The sequence below is a fragment of the Pogona vitticeps genome, chromosome 5, assembly GCF_051106095.1.
Source record: "Pogona vitticeps strain Pit_001003342236 chromosome 5, PviZW2.1, whole genome shotgun sequence".
NCBI classification, from domain to species: Eukaryota; Metazoa; Chordata; class Lepidosauria; order Squamata; family Agamidae; genus Pogona; species Pogona vitticeps.
The window spans coordinates 145004259-145029643 of NC_135787.1; the positions used below are offsets into that span (position 1 = coordinate 145004259).

General features: G+C 40.3%; 1 protein-coding gene across 4 annotated transcripts in view; it reads left to right on the forward strand.

Annotated features, from left to right (window-relative positions):
* The window catches only part of RAB3IP (RAB3A interacting protein), a 26107-nt gene extending 2970 nt beyond the window's left edge, over positions 1-23137 (forward strand). The window contains exons 1-11 of one of the 4 annotated variants that reach the window (XR_012087373.2): positions 2716-2867; positions 13912-14187; positions 14333-14594; positions 15038-15133; positions 16095-16172; positions 17099-17302; positions 18207-18330; positions 19667-19779; positions 20699-20798; positions 20915-20984; positions 22715-23137. Coding sequence is in view for 3 of the 4 variants with exons in the window: in XM_073000382.2 (XP_072856483.2) it covers positions 13937-14187; positions 14333-14594; positions 15038-15133; positions 16095-16172; positions 17099-17302; positions 18207-18335; positions 19667-19779; positions 20699-20798; positions 20915-20984; positions 22715-22797 (1386 nt within the window). In the remaining variant the exon portion in view is untranslated. Of the gene's footprint in view, positions 1-2715; positions 2868-9059; positions 9080-13911; positions 14188-14332; positions 14595-15037; positions 15134-16094; positions 16173-17098; positions 17303-18206; positions 18336-19666; positions 19780-20698; positions 20799-20914; positions 20985-22714 lie in introns of those variants that run through there. The other 3 variants (XM_020786066.3, XM_073000383.2, XM_073000382.2) reach the window with 3 other exon arrangements.
* The last annotated feature ends 2248 nt before the right edge of the window (positions 23138-25385 follow it).

Below are 25385 nucleotides of genomic sequence, written 5' to 3' on the forward strand. Positions count from 1 at the left end.
CCTTTTGTGTGCCTGCATGTGCCTGTCTGTCTTTGTATGTGTGTGTGTGGGGGGGGGGCTTGAATTTTTTTAAAAAGGGCAAGCAGAGTAGCAGTGGCAGCAGGAGGAGACAAGAGGGGAATTTCTGCTTTTCTCAACTGGCTCTTTTAAGAGAAAAGCAAATAAAAATCCTCCTCATTGTCCCCTCCTGTCTCCCCCCACTTCTGACAATGGGCTGGTGGGGACTAAATAGGATTGCTTCTGGTCTGTATGCCATTTGGATATGAAGATCACATCAAATGGCATAGTGGACCTCCTGGTGATCCTATTTAGACCACTTTAGTTGGCTCCAAAACGGGCTTGTAGACAAGCCCTCTCTCCCTCTCCCAGATCTGATTCGTAACATTCCTAGCCAAGACTACCTGGTATGCAGCTTATCATGCTTGCTGGGACCTGCTAATTCAATTAATCAGCACTTTGATAGAATCATTCCTGTGTTAAAGAAATACTATCACTTTTGCCTATTACCTCTACCCTCCCCTGGTAATGGACATATGTATAAATACAGAAGACATTTATTTGAACTCTGTATTTGAAGAACTGGCTTGTGATCGAACAAAGCGCATGGTGAAATAAATGTTAATATTTCAAATGCTATAATATTTTGTCTTCACCCCTTTTTCCCCTGCTTAAATTCTGCCAACTAACAGGTGATGTATAATACTAGAGCTGCTAGCACTGATCACATTTTTGATGGGCAGGGGTAAACTGCAAATGCAGCAGTAGCAGATGCTGTGCCATTTCCTTCTGGATAAGGTCCATGTTTTTGCACAGGAGCAGAGTGGCTACTTGGCAGGCTGAAGACACCCACTGCTGCAAGTCTTATGAGTGCCATGTGGCTTTAGACAAACCTTAATGCTGCTTGCAGAGATACATACATGACTATCAGAGAGATCTAGCCAGGTGTCAATATATGTAGTCTCTAAACTCCAGACTGAGCATGGACAAACCATAACAATTGGATGTAGCCAGACAGCCATTTTCATCAGACCTTGTTTGCACAGCTAATGGTGAGGGAGCAATCACACTAGCAGGGCTACATGCTGCCCACCCTTGCTGTATACACTGGTACTGTATGCTTTTTTCCCATTGTAAGGGCAGTGTGTGAAGTTAAACTGCCTTTTAAAAGGAGGCCATACTCCCCAAATGAACCTAACCCAAGATTGTTGCTGACAACTATAGATTACCAACTTCTGATGGAGAGGTTCCTATCCTGAGATTCTAAGGATAGTGAAACATCTATTCCAAGAAGGTGCCACTGCTCAAGGCTTCCCTTAGTAAACCTGCCATGTTTCAGATGTCTTGAGGTTCTGGACTTATGGCTGGCTCTGAGAGGCACACATCTTTTACTGTGATCACAGATGATTGTGTTTCATGAGGAAATCCATACAATTTTAATGCACACTAATACTGGGCTAAGCTTACTTCATTAAGCTTAATAAATAGATTTTCAAGCAATACAAATCTTTTGTTGTAATTTTGCAGGAGGCAGTCATGCTAGTCTCTGCTAGCATATCAGGCAAAATCCAAAGAAACCAAATGAAACAAGACAAAAATTTGTAGCACCTTAAAGACTTTTTAAAAATGTAATATTTCGTGGACATGTCCACCTTGTCAAACATATGGAAACCGAATGAAATGCTGAATGAAATGCCAGTTGAAATATGGAAACCGAATGAAATGTTGAATGAAATACCAGTTTCACAAGTAGAGCATTCTAAATAATCATTGGCTCTAAGGCGTATGGTTGCTGACATTCTTGACTACCATTGGCAACTGGCATCAGGTACCTTTTCAGGATGCTCTTTTACAAGAATATCTTAATTTATGATATAGACAGCTCCCTTGCAGACGTCATATGCATTTTAGATTACAGAAATAAAACAGAAGGAACAACAAATTATCAGGCAGGCTAGGTCACTCTGGTGGGAGTAAAACTCATGGGAAATATGCTGGGCATGCTCCTCAGCTGAGAAGGGCTGCTGCTTCATTGCTGGTTTATTCTAGGGTTGGAGTATTTGACTATTGAGCCAGAAGTTGCTAGTTTGAGTCCCCATTGTGTTTTTAGGGCAGGGGTATATGGCCTTGGAGCAAGCTACGGTACTCAGCCCCAGAGCACCCCCCCCCCAGGAGGAATATGCCTCTTCTATCTGGGAAGCCCTGGGAGGGTCCCTGAACGTCACAAACAACCAATTTGCAAACAAAGCAACAGAAAGGGAGCAGGAAAGCGTTTCAGGGTCTGTTTAGCGTCCCGTTGTCCTCATACCGAATCTTTGAGAAATATAAAGATCAAGTCCTGGGTTCCATATTACAAGAAGGACTTTGAAAAACGAATGTATGTTTATTCCGGAAGGACATAAAACCAAACCAATGGCAACACGATAGCATTAGAGAACATGTCTTAGAACTGGCAGGAGGAAAGAAAATGAATGCGAAGATAAAAAAAAAAACATTAGAACGCATTTTTCCCTTCCTTCACCACCACGGTATAACCACCACGCCTCGCAAACCGTGTCTCCCCGCCCCCCCTTCCCGACCCAGGCGTTCTCGGAAACAGCCTATAGAGGGCGGCGCGAAGCACTCAAGCCCCGCCTCCCCCAGAGGCTTCCCGCCTCTTTCACTTGACTTGGGACGAATCTAGTTCCGCCCGGCCAGGGGTGGCCGGAGGCGCTCGGCGCATGCGTGTCCAATGCCCCGCCCTTCATGCTGTTGTTGTCGGGGGATTAGCTAGCTGGGGAAGCGTGAGACGTCGCTGCCGCCGTTGTGTTCCCCTCCGCCGCCTCTTCCCCCCCCCAAGAGGGAGTCGTTTCACTCACGGGGCTCGGCAGGTAAGCCTCGCAAGGACCCTCTTGCTCCTTTCGGGTCACGCAGCCCTTGTAGCCCCGTCCTCGGAAACCCCAGGGCGCCCTTATTTACGGGAGTGCCCCAAAACCTGCGGCTCTCGGGAGCTGAGGCGTGTGCTTTGGGGTCGCCCCTCTCCCGTCCTGCCTGCTGTGCCGCCGCCGCCGTCACCTTTCTTCCTCTCCCACGAAGTCCGTGTTTCCTGTAAAGCCAGAGTCTCCTTTCCTTTCTCTCCCGGTGTCCTCGCCACTTCCCCGGGGCAATCCTTGGCTTTCTCCTTGTCTCTCTCCCCCCCCCCCCCGCCTTCCCAGTCTCGGTTTTGCCCTCCTTTTCCAGGGCAAGGGCAAAACCTCCAAAGCACTCCCACTCCGGGTTATGCGTTCACACGGGAGTCGCTTTGCCCACCTGCTGTCGGAGGTGGCTGCCGTGTCTCTCCCTCCCTCCCTCCCCGCCTCCATTTCGGTGGATTTCTGCCAGTGGCCTGAGCTCCGGGGCTGATTAATGAAACGCGTTCAGTAACCAGATGGGGGATGATGACAGTGCCCTGTGGAAGAAGGAAATATAATATCATTGGCCGACTAGCGTTGGATGAATGGTTTAAAAGGATGCGTTTTGTGTGTTTGGCTGCCTAGACAGCTCAGAATCTCAGAGGCCATGAGTATCCATCATCTCCAATATGTGGTTGGACATATGCAGTATTTGTGATTCTTCTTGTTTCAAAAGCCCTTGATACCGCAAGCTGCTTTGTGTTTATTGGCACACAACCGCCTCTGAGATTCCCAGTGCTCCTGAGTTGCCAGCCTCTTTGCCCCAGATGACTAGAGATGCTCAAACCTTGCTCTGTCGGTCTGTCTCTCTGTATTATGCATTGGATGATGTGGGTTATAATCTACATGAACGAGATGGCTTGAGAGTAATACAGTACATCTATGAGTCTTTAAAGAGTCACACAAGACTCCTTGTTCTTGCCACAACCCAGAGACATGGCCACATCTCTGGAAGTTTTTCTTTGGTTTGCCTGAAAGCCAGCCCCTGAACACCCGTAAACACACAGAGAAAGTCTTGTGCCTTATGACAATCATAGTTTTTTGGTTTCGCAGGGTGGACTATTCTGCTACATTGTGGTAGACTGCGTTGCTTACATATCTGACTCAGCAAGTTAATTATTTAAATCTGTTCTCACTCCCCCCTTTTGTTCCTTTCCTCTGTGCTCCCTCTTGCCACCCTGACTATCAACTGAATGCTGAATCATACAAATGGGATGAATGTAAATATATCTGTAAAGTTTCTGAGTTCAGAATTGTCGTTTTCTGATAACTATAATGCAGGGACAGTGGGGGAGAACTGTGCATAAGGAAACAACAGCTTATATGGACTTACATTTCATAAGGGAAATGCTGGCTGATTCACATGTATTCATCATCATCATCATCATCATCATCATCATCATCATCATGGTGTATTGTCAAGTTGATTCTGTCTCATGGTGACCCTTTCCAAGGTCTTCTAGGTAGAGAATGCACAAAAGTGGTTTACCTTCTGCTGGAGTTTGCCTATGACTACACAACCTGGCTCTTTTCCTAGGTGGCACAGTGGGGTTTCAAAACTTAAACCACTGAGTTGTCTAGCTAGCTCATGTACTCTGATCCCTTATCTTTAAATTTTTTACAACAATCAGTTTAGGTATTCATATACAGTAGTCATCTACCAACTATAAATATATGTATTCATAGTAGCTGCTAATAATTTAAATATAATACATAGGTTATTATTCTACAAGGATTGAATATTCAGGGCTTGCTTTATTAAACATTTTGAGTTTGTTGTTAAAAGAAACTATCTTTTAAATTAATGAACAAAACAGTTATAAAGTAGGTTATAAAGTTAAACAGACCCTTCTTAAATGTGGAATGTAAATGTACTATCCAGAATACTTTGTCCATAACAGGCCTACTTGTGATAGTTGGCCTAGTACAGTACTTTGTAACTGGAGATTATTTATTTATTTATTTATTTATTTATTTATTTATTTATTTTATTTCTATCCCGCCTATCTGATCATATTAGACCACTCTAGGCGGCTTACAGTAAAAACAACAATGTAATTTTAAGACTTTACAGCAGAAACGTAAATAATAAAAAAGAATAAAGAACAGAATAAGAAAAAAAAAGATCGTCAAGGGTTTTCTGTTGGGAAGGCCCGCCTATACATCAATGTTTTTAGTTGTTTCTTAAAAATGCCCAGCGAGGGAGCCGCGCGAATCTCAGGGGGCAAGTTGTTCCAAAGGCGAGGAGCCACCGCCGAGAAGGCCCGGTTTTTGGTCTTTTCCTTTCGGGCCTCTCTCGGCGTTAGGCTCCTCAGCCTTATCTCCTGGCTCGCGCGAGTGACACAGGTAGATCTAGGTGGGAGAAGGCGTTATGTTGCTAAGTGCTACAGATTTAAACTAATAGCATTTTGAAACTGAGGTTAAGTGGGATGAAAAAAAAATGGAGAATGTGTTTCTTTAAAACTTATTAAAAGTCCTGAATGGAGGCTTGTGTAGAACAAATGATGGCCGTTTTCTGAAGCAGTGTTTTATTTTATAAAGTAGAACAGCTGTTAATTTATTTTTTTAATTGCTTAACTCTTTGGGCCACCTTTGTTAGAGGTGGCGCAAAAGAATTAATAAATTCTGGAATGATGCATCAAAAAGAAAGCTAGAGAAGGAAGAAATCTTGCATGGTCTGTGGAAAATTACCTTGATAATGCATACATTTGATATCATTACTGTGTGAGCTTAATCTATTATACATGAAACAAGGGGCTTGATATGCAAGAACTGAAGCAAAATTATGCTTCTTCTTTTTTACTTCTTGCGATTCATGTATCTTTTATGTATTATGTGCACAGTCACTTCAAGCTTATTTTGTGTTTTTTTCCTTTTAGTAGTGACCGAATTTGGTTATGCTAGATTAACATTACCTTGAGAATAAAGAAGGATAAATAATTTATCTTAGCCATTATGCCTTTAATAAATAACTAATGTCGGTAGATAACTTGCACCTGACACTTAATACTTAATCTTGTTTAAAGGGACAGCATTCAGAAGAGAAATCTCCATAACTATGAATTTACTTTTTTAAATAAAAAGAAACTTCTTTGACTCAATGCTTGAGAAAGCTGCCTGGCATCATGCAAATAACCAGCTTTAATGGTATTTAAAATGGAACTGAAATGCTTCTATGGATACCTAATAGTGTTTATTACAGTGAATTATGTCTCGTGTCTCATGAGATCAGTCCTTCTAATGTGGTTTTATCTGTTTTTTAAAATAATAAAATCACAAGCAGTATCAAAATCTACTCCGTCTTCAGGATCTTTCCCACAGGGCAGCTGTGGCAGATAGGAAGGAAGACGCTTCAGCTGCTGTTGATGGTAGATGGCCCTGTGGGAACGAGGGAGAAAGGCAGAGTCCAAATGGAGCAGGCCTTGATGTTATCTTCATCTCTCTCTCCCACTCCCTTCCATTTGGCAGTTACATTGTACAGTGCACAGATGGTGATAGGCAAGCATGTGCAACTTAATTTTGTTCAGTGGCAGACGTAGACAGTATTCTATGGTGTCTCCCAGAAGCAAGTCCTGGTTCATTAAGCCATTACCAGGAGCATCTTCCCATTGGTTTCCTTGTCTTTTGCTATGTTCATTTCATTCATACATTCATTCATTGGGTTTTAGAGACACTTTAATCGGGTGAAAGGCATTCGTACAAATGTGAATGAATAAATGAATGAATGAATAAATAATTATTCAGTCAGCTGACAAACCTTTAAGACAGAACACATTTATGACAGAATAGATGTGTTCTGTGCATGCTACCTTCCTCCAGAAAATCATGCTAAAGAATTAGAGTTTTCAGATTGTCCATATACTTAGAAAATAGGTAAGTAGGGAATTCTTCACGAGGTCCCCCTGTTACTGAACATACAAAGCTGCCCTTGGCCAGTCTAGCCCTGTATTGCCCTCTTTGATTGGCCGCATCTCTCTAGGGTTCTTGTCCAAGCTTGGACACTAAATCTTTGGCACACAAAATGTGTTTTTCTGATATAACACCTTCATAGGGAAATGAATAGGTCCCCATATTTTAATTTTCTTGTTAGAAGTAAAACAAGCAAAAAAACAAAACAAAACAAAAAACAAAAACAAAACCCAAACAAACATGGCTTGGGTTTTGGCATGGTCTCTGTTTTAATTGATACCAAAGCTACTTCAGCATTGCAGTGAAGTGCAGTTAAAGAAGTTTATGTTTAAATTTTACAAGAAGGCTATGGAGAGATCACTTGCTTCAGTCTTTAAAAAACAGTCAAATTGGGACTTGTTTTCGAAAAGAGACCCTTTTCTTCTTTCGTAAGATTTAATTTAGGCTCCCTCCCATAAACAATCACAGAAATACAGTACTTCACCTTGAAGTTCTGTGCTTTAGTGAAAAGATTGTGTTCCACAGAAATATTAATGCAATTCTTTAAGCTACATCTGACAGAAATCAAATTTAAGAGTTACAAAGAAGACGCAAGACTTCTAGGGATGCAACACTGGATGAGAATTATCACATTAAGGCTCATTGGTGAGGTGTGCTTGTTTTCTCTCAAAACATCCCCCCTCCTTGCCGGAAAGGGGGGGGCAAAGAAAGAAAATGATCATTTTCTGTATACAGTGTTTCTTAGAGGCAGCAATTAAATGTATATTAGTTGCCCTTGTAAGTAGACCAAGATCATCCACTGGAGACCAAGATCATCCACTCTCTTGTGCTTCTGATCACTATGTATGGGTGTGAAAACTGGACAGTAAAGAAAACTGGAAAGGAAAAAAACGATTCTCTTGAAATTTGGTTTATTCTGTCATACTTCCTTAAAGACCTGCCAGTGACTGAATATTTATCTCTGGAGGCAAACATGTTGAAACTGAGGCTGTCCTACTTCGGGCGCATCATGAGAAGGCAGGATTCTCTGGAGAAGGCAGTAATGCTGGGAAAGCTGGAAGGCAGTGGGAAACAAGGAAGACCAAATATGAGATGTATAGATTCCATAAAGGAAGCAACAGGCTTGAATTTACAAGAGCTGAACAGGGCAGTTGAGGACAGAGGATTTTTGAGATCTCTCACTCATAGGGTTGCAAGAAGTTGGAGGCGACTTGATGGCAGGTAATGACATTCTTACGTTTATTCCATGCTGTGTGCTACCAAGTACTTGCCAGGAAATTATTCCTTGCTACAAATGAGCTTTGTTCACTGATCTGAATACTGCTGCTTAAATGAATTGGAAATCTTTCTTTCTCTGTGTGACTCTATATATTTGGAAACAGGAGAAACTTTTAGAAATCTGTCAGTAGCCCCTGTTGTCTGAGTAAGTCATTTTTGAATTGCAGTGCCTGATGCCTGCCAAGATAATGTAAATACTATAGTTTAATAGTAATTTATCCAGAATTTATATGAAGGTGAACCCTTGTTGTTGTATGCCATCAGGTCAGGATCAATTTAAATAATAATAATAAAAAGGACTCTTGACAATTTGAATTAAAAATAGATTTTTAAGATCTAAATTATGATCTTAATTGATTCATGACTTCTTTTAAAAGTTTGCTTCACCTTTAAACATTTTTAGACTGAACCATGTTTCAGCAGATTTTTGAGGAAATAGAATATTTAAATGAACCCTAAATGGTGGTGAAATATTACTGGTTTTGCTTGATTTATGCAAGTAAAACATAACTAGCCAAGTTAATGCAACTATATCATAATCAAACATAAAATTATGGTTTGTTTTTTAAAGTGCTTTCACGATGTGTCATGTTTCATGGGAATTGTAATATTGGGTTTTCTTGTATCTTGAGCTGCTTCTACACATGAACTTTACATTGGCATTTCTTTGAGTGTCTACAGCTATGTAGGCTATAGCATAATCTGGTATCTTGAGTTCTGTCACTCATTACAAACACTGACAGATGGAACAGTGATCTCACAAGAGGCTCAGATAACCTTTTAGTGTAAGGTATATGCGCTGACTTTATAAGGCCCCATGTAACCGTGTAATGAAGTAACAGCACAAATCAGCCGACAAAACTTCATCTTTGTGCGTTTATTTACAGGTGAATCTTCCCTTAATAGCAGATCTGACTTGCGAATGCCTGCAGATTTTCTCTAAGATCCTGAGAAACAAGAGAGAGGTATTAGTATGCTTGCAGAAATATGGGTTGATCTTGGAAGAAAAGTTTTGATGGGCAGTTTCCCCCCTACACTTTTGAATGTTGCTTGTGCATATTGACTGAGCACAGAAGGCAAACAGTAGGCTGAACTGGGTTTTCACTGGATCAGTTTGGATGTTGTAGCAGCTCTGAGGACATTTGGAAACTTTGCCTTCATTTTTTTAATTAAATAGTTCAGCATTGCAATAAAAGTCTCAGCTGTGTTGAATTTTAACTTTGCTTGGTCAGCTTCATAATCCATGCTTTAAAGTTGTTTTGTTTGAAACAAACTGTAATGAATATTAACCATAGTTTGCTAGGTCTGAAAGAAGTGGAAAAATCTGATCTCCTAGTAGCCCTGGTGTAGGGATGGGATAGAGGAATGGCTGAGCCTGAAATTATGTGATAGGTTCTCTCTTGGTCCTATGACAATAAACCATGATTTATTTTGTTCTGAACCAGGTCAGTGGCTTCAAGACAAAATGGAGATTTAAAGATAGCTCTGTCTGGGATTGAATTATATCTTTATTGTTCGGATCATCTTGTTACAGTAGATTCTAGATTTATCATTTCCTTTCTTTGGTTTGCTGGTGGTTGACTTTTGTTTAGCAGTGGAGTAGCAGAAATCCTGTTGCACAGCTCTGCATGCATAGTGCAAAGCTGTGACAATGTTAGGGGAAGCTCAGCAAGGCAGAAGTGCTATTTGTAAAGCACTCCCCCATGTTTGCTGCACAGTGGTCAAAGCAAGAATCGTGTGATTGATTGTACAATCAAGACTACCTGGCTGTAGAATGTTTGTGCTAATCTTATGTTATTCAGAGATGAACAGGATTTCAGCTTGTAGTTAATTTAAAGGACTGCCTCTAGAAATGTTAAGTTTTTAGGGTACTTTTTTGCATCCTTTTCCATGTCTACAATTTATATTGTCAGTGTAGCTGCTTCTGTTTCTCAAAATGTCTAAAGCTTTAAGGTGATGAGCTGAGTAGGTAGAATTGGGTTGATCTGGCATTGCATCAGGTGAGAGACACCTCTCTTGGTCCCAAGCACTTGGAAGATAATGGTTCATAAGTGCATGATGACACTTAAGCCTCCATTGTCATCATTGTGCCATATATAGATTTTTTATGAAATATGCTATACGGATTTGTATTTTAAGCCCGTGGTCCCCAAGCTTTTTAACTCCACGGACTGGTTGGGGAAGGCGGGGCACACACCTCTGCGCTCGCGCAAAGGAGCAGGGGGCATTCGCGTGTGCATGTGCAAAGGGTGGGTGGGTGCTTGGGGGGCACTTGTGAACCCTCGCGAAGGGGTGGGGGGCAGATGCACTCGCGTGCATGCATGAAGGGGCTGTGTGTGGGGGGCGGAGTGGGTGTGGTGGGTGGGAGATCCGTCTCCGTGGCCCGGTCCAGCCCAGGCCACAGACCGGCATTTGGGCTGCGGTTGGGGACCCCTGTTTTAAGCCATTCTGTTAGTTTTGGTGAATTAAAAAGAAAAGCTGGAATGGTTGCCACCCTTCTGCAGTGGGGCTTTTTAGAGGACATGCACAGGCCATCATAAAGTTGACATTAAACCAAGATCCTGCTGCAGAAACCTGGATGCGCAAGGACAGTCACACAGTGTTCTATGAAGGACAACCTGTTGGAAGAAGAACTGCTGCATGTTTTCCCTTCTGTTCTTAATTTTGCTGGGAGGCTCTATTTTTGTAGCAAGTTTTCTCTCACATACATAGAGAAATCTAGATCCCTGTATGTTTAAGCTCTTGAAGTTCAGGTTTCCACTATGTTTCTATAGACAAGAACATAGATACAACTTTACCCTGAAACAAGGTGGATTTGATTTAAATCCAGTTTAAATCACAATTTAAATTTTAAAAATAGGATTTAATGATTGTATTATGATCTAAAGCATGTTTTTTAAAAAGTCCTTAATCTTTATTCACATTGCCCTGAAGCAATATACAGTATGTTGTTTCAATATTACTTTTAATCTTTTTTTAATCCTTTCTCCACATCTAGAAGAGCACCTATTGTAGAACAAAATCTAATGGTATACAGTTAAGTGCAACTGTTTAAGCAGCTCACAATATTAAAAAATTGAATTAAAAACATAAGCCAGACATTCAGAAACCCAATTAAACCATACACTGTTTAAAATACAATATTTAAAAGCAAGTAAACATTAAACATCACACTGGAAAAGTGTGACCTTAAAATGTAGTGTGCAGTTTTGTGGAAACTGTAGGTTTCAGTTTGCTGACAAGGCAAACACTAAAATAAGGTTAGGTGTTGTTTTGAATAGTGCATACATGTTCTTATCAAAAACTAGCAGGATAGCCTGGAGATTCCTCTTTAATGCACAGGCTCTTTATTCTGTTTTTGGTGATGATGGTGGGGTCTGGCCAGCATTTTCAAAGCTTTGGGATGCAGCACTACCCAGAAAATTATAGTGTTTCTTGTGTCCATTTTCCGCTAGGTTTATTTTCTTTGGCAGTAGCAAAGCTTGAGCACAATGTGGTTTGTGTGTTGCTGCTTATACACACACTTCCCAAACATGCCTCTCTCTGGTTGCTGTAGCAAGATACTATTTCTCTTTCTTTGTAGCTGCTGACGGTTGCATTAGCAAAGTGTAATTTCTGGTTAGCTTTTTGTTCTGTTTTTTCTTTAAAGGCTAAATCTGCCATCTGTTTTTACTTGAAGCAGTTTACGTTGTGCACAACTATTTGCAAAAATAGTACATTTAAATGAATGTTGGGAAGGAATTAGTATGAAATGGGAAATCTGTGACTTCGCCATGACTGGGAAAAATGATTTTGTAGGCAGAATTATTTTGGTCTGCTTCATTTCCTTATTGCTGAGGCATTTGTTATTATCTTTGGATTCCTGCTGGGTTGTGTTTTTTTCTTTTGTTTTCTTTTCATGATACTGTGAAGCCATCAATTTACACCTGGTGTCTGATGGGATTTCCTTTTACATATCACACACACACACCCAACATCTGGATTAAGTAAAGACTTTCCTGTATTTTATTGGTTATTATAAGCATTTATGATTACCAGCTCATGTTTTATCCAGGTGGACTTGAGAGGCATATTTTGTTGCCAGCAGTGATACGGTAGCATGATGACATAAAGTCATTAATTTTCCCATAGTCACAACAGAAAAAAGCATGCTGTTAAAACGGTGAAAGGAGGAGATCAGTTTTTTTCCAATTGGGTGGTGGGTAGTCAACAAACTCAACATAAAAAACCCCCAAGATTATGGCCACTGGTCCCATCACCTCCTGGGAAATAGAAGGGGAAGATATGGAGGCGGTGAGAGATTTTACCTTCTTGGGCTCCATGATCACTGCAGATGGTGATAGCAGCCACGAAATCAAAAGATTACTGTTTCTTGGGAGGAAAGCAGTGAAAAACGTAGACAGCATCTTAAAAAGCAGAGACATCACCTTGTCAACAAAGGTCCGCATAGTGAAAGCTATGGTTTTTCCAGTAGCAATGTATGGAAGTGAGAGCTGAACCATAAAGAAGGCTGACCACCGAAGAACTGATGCTTTTGAATTGTGGTGCTGGAGGAGACTCTTGAGAGTACTCTGGACTGCAAAGAGAACAAACCTATCAATTCTGAAGGAAAGCAACCCTGAGTGCTCATTGGAAGGACGGATCCTGAAGGTGAGGCTCTAATACTTTGGCCATCTCGTGAGAAGAGAAGACTCCCTGGAAAAGACCCTGATGTTGGGAAAGTGTGAAGGCAAGAGAAGAAGGAGACGAGATGGCTGGACAGTGTCATTGAAGCTACCAACATGATTTTGACCCAGCTACGGAAGACAGGAGGGCCTGGCGTGCTCTGGTCCATGGGGTCATGAAGAGTCGGACACAACTAAATGACTAAACAACAAGTCAACAAACTATCCCACAACTCCTCCCCCCATACCCTCTAGCACCAATGAGTGTCCAAAATGTGAGCTCTTTCACTTGTGGATGAAGAAAGTACACTACTAACCAAGTGGAGGAATCGCAGTAGCAAGGGCAAAGAGATCACGAATAAACAAGGAGACATATATACCCTTCATAATCTTTATGATGAGTAGCTATAGAATTTATAATGCTGTGGGAGGGGAAACTAGCAATTTAGGAGAGACAGGAACTCAGTACAGGGAGATAAAACCACAGTGGGCACCAGAAGCAGAAGTGGATGGATGAGGATGGGCTTGTGCTAGAGGGAGTTTCGCCACAGATTACATCAAAAAACAACAAACTTGTTGCAAAACACCACCCGTCACTGAAACTGAGCAATATATGAGGAAACCTAAGCTGAATATCTGCTGTACTTCTAATTGCCGCTTTTATATTAATATGAAAACTCATAATTTTTTCTTGGATCATGCCATGGAATATCTGCTGAGAAGGGTATGTTATTTAGTTTTCTGAACCCCATGTAATTTTCTTGCTCCTGAATGACACGTTGGCTTAGACCGTGACACAGTCCTATCTGGATTCCCAATATTCTGGATGTTGTTACTGTACTTAGGAAGTACCTGAAATAGTGGTGGGAAATCTGCTTTAAACTGGGCTTTCTTCCTTGAAAGTGTTGAATTCTGTACCATACATGTAGATCATTTCCCCTATTAAAGAAAGCCTTAGAGATTGAAGGTTTTTAAGCCTGTGAGATGACTATAAAACTTTCACACATAAAGACACAGGTATAAATGGTTATGCAGTGTAATGTTTAGTTTCATAATAAGGAGGTAAACCTGGTACTTTGAACATACATGCCTTTGCATTTCTTTTTTCTTCTCTCTTTTTCTCTCTTGATTAGGTCATCATATAATGAACCTTTTATTATGGCCAATGACACTCTGGAAGGTTTTCATGAAGTGAATCTAGCTTCGCCTACTACCCCAGATCTTCTCGGAGTGCATGAATCTAACACTACTGAACAAACTACCTCACCAACTGTCATCTACCGGCTTCACCCCTCAGCTTTGTGCACCACACCAATTCAGCCAACAGCCCTAGATGTGTCTGATCTTCCTACACAGCCAGTCTATTCATCCATCAGGCATCTAAACTGTGCAGAAGCATCAGGTATCAGGTTGGTTGTACGAAAGCTCAGTTTTATTTTAAAAGCTTGCTAATTCACTGCTTCATATTGTTTCCATTTTTGAAAACTCGTAAGTACTAGTCCATAATCGTTGGAGATTCATTGCTAAGTGTATATATATACCCTTCTCTTTCAGCATCAGTGTTACAGAAACTGTACCTTGTTCTACCTCAGGACCCCAGTGTGGGTCATCAAAACATGATAATTCCAGAAAGGAAAGCAGCAATGCAGAAAGAGAATTTCTGCAAGGGGCAGGAGTCACAGATTTCTCTGACGGAAGTGATGACATTTTGGGAATAAGCACAGATAGCCTGTCTCGCCTGCGGAGTCCATCTGTATTGGAAGTACGAGAGAAGGGCTATGAAAGATTGAAGGAGGAACTTGCTAAAGCACAGAGGGTAAGAGTTGGCAGTCTTGTTTTATGTTTCATCTTCATGTTGGCTGCCCTCTAGTGCTATACATTTGTTATGCCTACATCTGATCCTGTAGCACCGGTTAGTGAATTTCTGTCTCTTTGCTTTTACTTTCTTTCAGCTAACCAACGTCTGACTTTTGATTTATAGATTCTTCCAGATGGGGCTGTGAATATTGTAGCTGTGAGGTAATAGCTGTAGTTTGCCAAGCTGCAGTTCAGTCGGTGCCTTATGTTTAGTCAGTGGTACCAACTCAAATGCGAGTATTTATAGTAATGCTGAATGTGACAACACGTATAGCACCAATTGGTAGATTCATAAACATACAAATGGCTGCTGTGGTGCACGTACCTAGCATGGCCCCTGTTCTGCTAGGTTTAAAATGTTGTAAATTCTGAATGTCAAAATAAATACTGTGTTTTTCATAGGAACTGAAACTCAAGGATGAGGAATGTGAGAGACTTTCTAAAGTGCGAGACCAACTTGGACAGGAATTGGAAGAACTCACTGCTAGTCTGTTTGAGGTTTGTTTGAAGGCTTTGCTGTCATATACTTCTGGTATGGGATGCTCATCTGTGTGGTGTGTGCCACCACCAAAACTACAACCACCCGCAAATACCCCTGCACTAATTTTTGGGGTTGCTGTTTAACTTGTGAATGGGGACTCAGTGTCTTGGATTGTCCCTACCAGCCAATCAAGTGAACAGACAGTGCTCCCTTTTCCCTGCTGTTTAATACTGCAGTAGCTAAAAGTTAACTTTATATTGCTTCTTTTAAAGAATAAGCATGCTTCATGTGGAACTCACAGACTTTTATTACTCTGGAGACACTACATAAACCATGTGTCCCAGCACTGGCCAGCTATGTGTGTGGCTATAATGTGTTGTGACTTCTGTCTTCAAAAATAAGCACTAGGGTTTGTGAATCAAAACATACATTTTATTTATGTAGAATCATCACAGAATATAAAGTTTTTTGTTTTTTTTTCCAAATGGGGCTTAGGAAAGCTGTTTATTCATGCACATGCTCTCTATTAAAAATGAAGTACCTTCCTACATCAGTCACGATGATGTCACCCAGATCAGGCTGTATGTATGCAGATACATGTTTGTGTACACAAACACTGTAAAGATAGTTAAGAACCTGTAGTTGGAATGGTTGAAACCATGTTGCAAGCAGCTACAGTTTCCCTTACGTTACAACACACCTCTCTAAATGGCAACTAAGCTGCACAGTGACTTTCTAGACTGGGCCTTGGACTCATGTATGGCAGCTCCAATGCTGTGCTTATCAAATGGAATGGGCAACCTTCTCCATATGGTGTTGGTCTGCAATTCTCAGCATAGCCAATGATGAGGATACTGGAAACTATAGTCCAGGACCATCTCATGTAGAGAGATTTTTTTTCATAGGCTTCTATTTTCGGGTAGCAGGGCCAACTTGGGTTGAAGCATTTACTCATTTACATAGCATTTCTCTTTACAGGAAGCACACAAAATGGTGAGAGAAGCTAACATAAAACAAGCCACAGCTGAAAAACAACTGAAAGAAGCACAAGGAAAAGTGAGTTTCAGCTGTTTGTTTATATTATGGCTGGGAGCAAAAAGGTTTCATGTATGATTTGTGTGCATGAATTGCTGTTTTCCTTAGAGTCTTTTTGAGTTTTCTAGATGTTTTTTAAACACAAGAAAAAAACAACAACAAAACAGTTCAGCTGGAACACACCTTGTCAGGTTAAATACTAGAATAGAGTAATCACATAACCTTTCAAAGGATTGGTGCGTGTCATCAGTTTGTCCTCTCAGTTTCTAGTCACTTAATAATGTGAATCACAGAGACCAAGAAGAAGGAGGACACATTATTTACTTGTAACTGTAGTTCTTTGAATGGTCATCTGCGAATTTACACAACCCCCTCAACCTCTCCTCTCAGTGCCACGTGTACTTTATTCAGTGGTGGAATGGGAACTTGGAATTAATCGTTAGGTGGAGGAACATGCGCTGGGGGTTAGGGTGGGGCTAACAGCTTTCTAGGCCTAGAGTGGTCGAGCCGCCTAAAGTGGTCGTATTGACCAGATAGGCGGGGTACAAATTGAATGAATGAATGAATGAATGAATGAATGAATGAATGAATGAATGAATGAATGAATGAATGAATAAATAAATAAATAAATAAATTAAAATATTCCAAGGATTGTCTGTGCAGGTGCAGAACAACCCGTTAGTGTGAATTCACAGATGACCACTCTAAAAAATACAGTTGTAGGTAAGTAATCTGTCCATATACGCCCTGTCTCTCCCTATGAAAGGTGAAACTTGTCCTTGGTTTTGTTCTTACCTGCTCTTTTTGGGGGTGGGGGCAATATGCCACAAAATGCCTTCTTGTAATTAAGCAATAGTTGCAAAAGGAACTACTTCACTTCCTGCAAGTTCTGTGCAGACTGCAAATGTGGTCTCTTTCTCTCCTATTTCTTTTGTACATAAATGTAGATCGATGTTCTTCAAGCTGAAGTAGCAGCTCTGAAAACATTGGTGTTGTCCACTTCACCGACCTCACCAACACAAGAGCTTCAGCCTGGTGGGAAAACACCTTTCAAAAAAGGTCATACGAGAAACAAAAGTACAAGTAGTGCAATGGGTGTCAACAACCAGGATCTAGCTGTCATGCAGCCCATTGTGAAAGACTGCAAAGAGGTATTTGAAGGGTGGGATGATAATTCTAATCATTATTGGTAAATATTAATACCACAAAGAGCATGTATGACACATTCCTACTCCGAAGTAAAGTGATAATATAGAGGATATTTGCGCGTTTTTGTCCTCCAGATAATAATTTCATTAATTTTTTCAGAATTATACAGCTCAAGAAATAGACAAACTAGTATTTCAGATTATATAAACCTCTGTCTAAAAGTGTCTAGTCTCGCTCTCTCTCTGCTTTGGTTGTAAAAACACTACTTGCCTCTGAGTGTAGCCAATAGAGAGAGAAAGATGATTAGAAAAAAATTAAGGAAGATATTTGAGATGTATTCATAATATAAAGCTGTTTTAGTGACTTTTTCCCTCTCCTTTCTCTCTTATGAGAGATTTGTGAACTGAAACATTTAATGCATTCTGCCTTTGTTAGTTCTGAAAAAAACAAATAAATGGTGGTGTGAGTTCTACATTGTTTACCTCTCCATGTTTAAATGACTGCATGAACAGTCATTAACATTTTAAAGGCTTGCACATTTTTTTTGTTTCTTAGTTCCACAGGTTATGTAACGATTAAGCAGAGAAAAAGCTGAAGCTTGGAAATAATTAACATGCTAGCTTGTGATTATACAGTAGAAATATGTGGCCTCTGCAAGCTGTAGTCTTTGAGCTCTCCTGTTAGGGCACAATATTGCAGAGTTAAGTGAAGGGATTAAGCTGGACTGAGGGATTTGCACTCTCAGTGGGGATTTACACTCCCATGGGCAGTTTTGTCCACTACACTTTGTTCGAATGCAAACAATGGCATACGAAAAGTCTGGGAGTGTCTCTTGTAATATAATATTGATGGAAGCCTCAACCTTTGGACACTCTTCTCTGTGCCTCTTTTTATTTGTAATGTTAGGCTGACATCGCCCTGTATAACGAATTCAGATCCTGGAAAGATGATCCCACCATGGACAGGTCATGCCCTTTCCTGGAAAAAATCTATCAGGAGGATATCTTCCCATGTCTAACCTTCTCCAAAAGTGAGGTAACACTTCTAACTGGTATACTGTTATTTAGACTGATGATTTGCATGAAGAAGGTCTTACAAAAACAGTTTTCCTTGGCTACCTCATAACGAGGTTCAGGTTCCAAAAAATCCCCCATGTTGGCGGAGAAGGGTTTCTATCCATGTTGAGGGGACGTCCCGCAAGGTAAACAGCTCTAGGTGGTCCTCCATCCATCAGGAGGAGTGTTTTGAAAAGGATGAAAAGGAGCTACAGTTTGTGGTAGCAGGCACTACAAACACTGCTCTGCCTTCTTAGGTTTCCTCGTTTCTGGTTCATTAGATCTTGGTCCACATGTTTGTTTAATTAAGTTAATATATTAAATAAAATGTAATAAAATGACCTTAGGCTGTGTGTACAGGTTCAGGATGGGTGCTGGTCACAGAAGCAATGCTTCATGTTGCCTTTTTTGAACTACAGACCCTGTAATAAGCTGGTCATCTGATGGATGTAGTGATGATGGGGTCTGCCGTGTTACCACAGGAAGTTTGTATAGGGGTCTTGCCAACAGTTCTTGATATACACCACTTCTGGCAAGACCCTTACTTCGTGCCACATGTAGTGAATACATAGTTTCATCCTTCTTTATTGTAAAAAGAGTGTACTGTAGCTTCTAAGTGATTTGTTATTGACAACTGAACTTATACCTTTAGTCTAACTTCCCTCTCGCACATTCCCACTCAATACCTTTTTGTCTGCCTCCCTGTTTATCTGTCTACTTTCAGCTCTCCTTTCCTTTTAATCATTTCTTTGATATGATAACCTACCTTTCCCACCATCTTTATCCTCACATTAAGTATGGTTGTTTGTTGGACTACCAGATTGCTCCTATTGCTGTGTTCATATAGTGACCTCTCCTTGACATGCACACAAATCCAGGCTACCATTTGAGGTCTTTTTCTATTAATGCGTATTCTTCCATTGAAAAGGTGTGATTTGTTCACTATTTTTCTAACTGCTCAATTTTTTTTTTACCATACATCTTAAGACCATGCTATAAAAGTACAGTAGATTGTTGTCATTAATGTGAGGACAAAGATATACGCTGGAATGGAGAGACAGTAACTTGGTTTGCCTGGGGCTTTCTAAGTTGTGGCTAAATCTGAATTTGAACAAGGATTTTTCAGTCTGATTTCTTATTAGTCATTGCATTGGACTGATTATATTATCCCAAATAATGTGCAGTGCTTTCATTTTTGCAGCCAAGCAATAGGAAGTGGTGTTTCTTGGTGTAGCTGGTGGCAAGTTTAAGGAATTTTAAAATAGGATCAGCTCTAAAGCTGCTTTAATCATGTTACTCATCTATTTTCAGCTGGCATCTGCTGTCTTGGAGGCTGTGGAAAACAATACCTTAAGCATCGAACCAGTTGGCTTGCAGCCTGTTCGTTTTGTGAAAGCTTCTGCAGTTGAATGCGGAGGACCAAAGTATGTTCACCCTGAAGAGATGTAGAACTATATTCCAATTTACATCCTGACTCTACAAGAAATGGCTGGCTACTCCAGGCCAGAAGCAGCATAGGTGCAGCTCAAGAGGGCCAGTGTGAAACCTCGTTTCTTTCCCTGCATGACCCCAAAGGCTGGGGACTGAGGGAAGGAATTGCAGCGATTTGGTAGTCCAAATGGCAGCTCCTGTGCCAGCTCTGGTATATTGGGTGATGGTGAAGAAAATAGTGATAACTAGAGATGGGGGTAGTTGTATACCCTCGCACAGGTGGACATGACGATCATTCATTTACCCGTCCACTGCTGCCGCTGGATCTGCACTCCCAGTCGCTCCGGAGCTCGCGGTCGGCTAGCCACTGGTCAGCCTGGCAGGGAAACTGGTCCTCCCTCCTCCTGTCAGGAGTGGCTAGTTGATCGCGAGCTCTGGAGCGATTGGAAGGGAGCGTGGAGCCAGCTGCAGCAGCGGACGGGTGAGTGGATGGTCGTTATGTCCACCTGTGCAGGGGTATTCATATACAAATACCCCCATCTCTAGTGATAACTCATTCTTGAATTTTTAAATATACTGACTGGAATATTTTTGTCTCATAGATATGCAAGTGTTGTCCATCTGGTTCCTGCACATTTATGAACTTTAGTACAAATCTAAAATAATGGGGGGTGGAGTTAAAAAAGGGAATGTAGCTGAGTGATAGAGGGCATCCTTTGCATGCAAGAGGTGCCAGGTTCAGTCTTGAATATATTCAGGTTAGGGCCAGAAAAGACATCTGTCCAAGCTGGTGACCATTTCCTCCTGACTTAGAATTGTGCCTTGTAAGTAATGGTTTAATTGTAATTAACTATATCAGACCTCTGTTTTCATGAAGATGAAACTCTGAAATTTTCCATTTTGTTAATACAGGAAATGTGCACTCAGTGGACAAAGTAAAGCATGCAAACATAGGATTAAATTAGGGGACTCCAGCAACTATTACTATATTTCTCCCTTCTGTAGATATAGGGTAAGTATTGGACTTCCTTTTGCTGCTTCTGCTCCTGGTTCATGCAATTGTGTTAATGCATGGAATTAGGCATGTTGAATTATAGCTCCTGTGTCCCCCCCCCTTTTTCTGTGCAGATCACATCTGTATGTAACTTTTTCACATACATTCGGTATATTCAGCAGGGGCTTGTGAAGCAGCAAGATGGTAAGTGAAGATCTGTGTCTAGCATAGATAAGTATTGTGCTGGTCTGTAAGTATGAGAAAGATCTGTGCCAATACATTACACGTTCCTGGCTTCACAAATAGCTGCCTGGTTATTGATAACAATTTTCAGAGCATTTGTGTAAACTAAACATTTAGGGCGATTATAATATTCTGCAATGTGGATGGGAACCCTGTGGTTCTCCAGATGATGAACTTCTATAATCTTTGATCATTGCACCATGCTGGTGTACATTGGTGTCTGTCATCAGCTTCTAAAGAGCAAGTTGTTCTGCAGTCTCCATAGCTGTAACTTTAATTATCTGTTTTTCCCTTAGTGACTTGGAAAAGCAGCAGAGTTAACAAGAAGAATTAATTTAAATAACTAGGTCAACCATCTATTTCCATACAAGGCTTTTACTGTTGATTTATTTATTTATATATATATATGATCCTGAGTAACATAATGGTTGAAATCTTGCTTAGCATAGTGAGTTGCAACTAGAGCAAGTCCATTGAATCAGTGGCATTTTAATAGAAGATGATTCACCAAATCCCCACTAATTCTGATGGCAATTTACTGTAGTAAGCAGCAGGATTCCAGCCATTGTGACTTAATTTTCAGTTACCAAACTATCCACAGTTGCCACATAAATGCATCTAATTTCTTTTGTACTAAACCGTACCTGACTGTGTGAACACATTTATATTGCAGAAAGGGGTTAGACTACATGACTGCGTCATCTCTAATTTAAAATGTTTGTACTTTATCTGCAATGTAAAAAAAAAAAATCTGGAAGGAGGCATAGAACTGTACTGTATTGTATTCTGACGCAAATATTACAAGGTGGTAGCATTCTATCCTACACACAGCTGGTGTTTTCAGCCTGTGGTAGCTAAATATCAATGTTATTGATTGATGTCTGGTTACTTTCAATTAGTCCTGAACCCCTGATTATTAGACATTTTGTTTTGAGTTGGGTAAAAAAACTTAGTGGGCAGTATTTCTTAGGTCTGCTAAGAGGATAGTATGTCTGTGTCTGATTTTTGGGTCACCAAAGTTCTGTGTTTGACTTTTTAAAAACTAAAATGTGCTATGCTTAAATAGTAACAGGGGAGAATAAATCATTTCTCAGTAATGTTCCAGTAGCCAGAAAAATCATTTTGTAAGCAATTTGGGTTTTAAAAAGATTACTTAAAGTGCTTCATTGTAGAGACTAAGAAATTATCATTATTACAAGTATTGACTGTCTAGTTTAGTTGAGCTAAGTTAAATGTACCCGTTAGGTTCCATAGGTCTTCAAATAATGAATTAGCAGGGAGAACAAGTCCTAGAATCCCATTATAGGCTCTATCCCAATCTCTCCCATTCACACAGTATTCTCATGGTTAAAGGAAGAATAAGGCACCAATAACTTAATTTTCCTAACACTAAGAGCACTAGCCTTCAACTTTTTGATAAGGTTCCTTTAGATGCTGCCAATGGCTGAATTATTTTTTAAACTATAGTGCTTTGAATCTCTGAAAAGTTAGGGGTTCAGAAATGCACAGAGTTCTGTTTTTCCTGCTTGTGTTACAAATGGCTAGTGATGCTTCTGAGATATATTATTTTTGCATGCATTTGGAAATTATTCATTTTGGATACTGTGAAAGAGATGCCTTACATACATATACAAGACAGAGGCTTTCAATTGAATCTTTATTTCATTACTGTCTGCCTTTCTTTTGTGCAGTGGATCAGATGTTTTGGGAGGTAATGCAGCTAAGGAAAGAGATGTCACTGGCAAAACTTGGATATTTCAAGGAAGAACTGTAACTGCTACACTTCTGGTGCTTGCATGAACTACCATAAATGTACATATCTTCCAGATTGGTACTGAATCCTTGTCAATTGATATTTATTTTGAAAAATGGGTCCAAGGCTTTTTCTTCTGTGCAAATTGCACTACGTACTCTTCTGATTTAAACAAAATGGTCTTAGGATGCAGAGGAATGAAATGCTGTTCATTGTGAATAGAAGGCAAGAAAGATTTTCAGGTGTACTAGCGATTGTAATTTATGATTGAAAAATGCAGGTTAAGTGCTTTTCAGGATTCATGCTTGTGTTCTGGAGAGTTTTTAATGTAGAATTTCAATAAAAGTTAACTGAAAGTAGAGTCCATGATATTAGTCTTTTTTTTTTAAAAAAGCATCTGCATTCTTCTTACTATGAAAGAAAGTTAATGTACAAATATTGTTATAGATGTCCTCACATCAGGCACTGAAATTAAATATATGGGCCAAAAGACAAACTCTGTGTTTTTAAAATGTTTTTGCTGTTTAATTTACTGAGGGTTGGGAGCGGGAAGGTGACTTTTCTTAATTACTGCCAGTGCAGAATCCTTAATCCTTTGCGTCCCATCAAGACCTTATCAAACTAACTGAGGCTGAAAATGAGCAAGAGGCAAGATAGGGAAGAGTTTTTCATTTAAATTTACCATTTCTGTTCTAAGATAGGCTCACATCTTGCATTTTAAAAATATTGCAGCATTTTCTTCATCATGTTTTTCATCTATGAACTAGGAGAGGGTAGTGCGTTATGTACAGATTTGTTTTTTTTCCCCATCAATGAAATATTTGTGTCCATCTCACAGAGTGAACAGTTGGTGATATTATAATCTCTGGCAAACATTCAGTGCTTTAAAGAAAAAATAGTTTTCTGGTGAATCTGGAAAGATAGTTTTTATATCATAGTATGTTGGGCACAGGACTGGTCAGGTGGTACCCCAGGACGCATTTAACAACCCTTAGCTACCAGATTACGTGGCTACTGGCCACTTGCTGCTCTTCATTTGGTGTGAACTAATCATGGAAATCAGCCAATTTTATTTTTATTTATTTATTTATTTATTTATTTATTCCATTTATATCCTGCGTATCTGGTAACGTGACCACTCTTTTGCACATCTATGCTGTCTTTATGGGGGTTGTGCAATAGGTGGCTCTCCAGACATCATTGGACTACAATCCCTATTAATTCTAGCCTAACCCTATGGTGAGGGATGGTGGAGTAGAAGCCAAAATGTGGAGGGCTGCATGCGTGCACACACAATTTGTTTTGAGGGTGGCATATGAATCTCCTAGTTTGCACTCAGGAGGGGTAAATCAGGTATCTGGTGTCTGATCTGTATGATTTAGAGTTAGCTGTAAAGCAGTAGTACTTGTTGGGATACAGAACAGTAGAATCCCATCTGCTATTGAAAACAAATAGCATAATAATAAACAACTTCAGTTTATCCCTTCAACTGATCAAGGTGTTGCTGTTAAACATTAATCCTAGAAAAAGATAGAGGTTTATTTTAATGGAAGGGATTGAACAACTAGCTGATATAATAAATTGTATGGTATAAATAATTTATGTGTATGTTTATATCTCACCTTCCTTGCAAGGTGATTAACAAAATACAGTTAAAATATGGTAAATTGCAGGATCAAAAAACAAGCAAACATATAACATATTAAAAGAAAAACTGAATCAAACATTTAAAACAGTTTAAATATACATTTGAAAAGGTAAAAAAAATGACAACATCTAGTTAAAACTCCTTCCTTCCTTGACAGCCAGTTATTTGCCAAAAGCCTGTCTGAAGATTAAAGTCTCTTTTTTTTGCTGGTGGGAGGACACCAGTGAGAAATCCTGCCTGGCCTCTTGTGGAAGAGAGTTTCATAGCCCAAGACCAGCCACAGAAGAGGTTGTTTCTCATGTCCTCACCAGGTGTGGCTGTGGGTCTAGGATGAGCAAGAGAGCCCTTTCCCTCATGTCTTAAACCTGGGGAGGCTCATATAGGAGTGATAATGGTTCTTCAGATACTATGAATTTAAGTCGTTTAGGAGTTTATAATTGTGATGGAAAAAAACAGTAGCCAGTAAAGTTGTCACAAGGAATTTTGGTGGTTCTTGTAACCAGCTGTGGTCAGTAGTCTCTGGACATAGCATCTCAGACCTGCTGTGAGGCTTCTGGATGCTTTCAGTGGGTAGCCCATGTAGAGCATATTGCATTAGTTCAAAGGGGAGGATGTGTCACTGTCACCATGTAAAACATCTCAAGCAATAGATGCAACTGGTACATTAGTTTTTAACTGAAAATGAACTGGTCACGACCAGGACTTGGGAACTGAGGCTCAGAGATGAATCCTGGAGTACATCCAAGCTGCAAATCCTTTTCCAGTGGGAATGTAGCTCCATCTGTCACCTTCCTGCTGTGTCTTTTGACTGACCAGGAGAACTCTCTCTGGTCTGGACCGAGCTTCAGTTTGTTCACTTTTGTCCAGTCCATTATCAATACTAGACACTGGTCTAGGAAAAAAGTTACTTTGGATGGAAGGAAGAAAATAGTGTTGTTGGGTCCATCCACATACTGGTGGC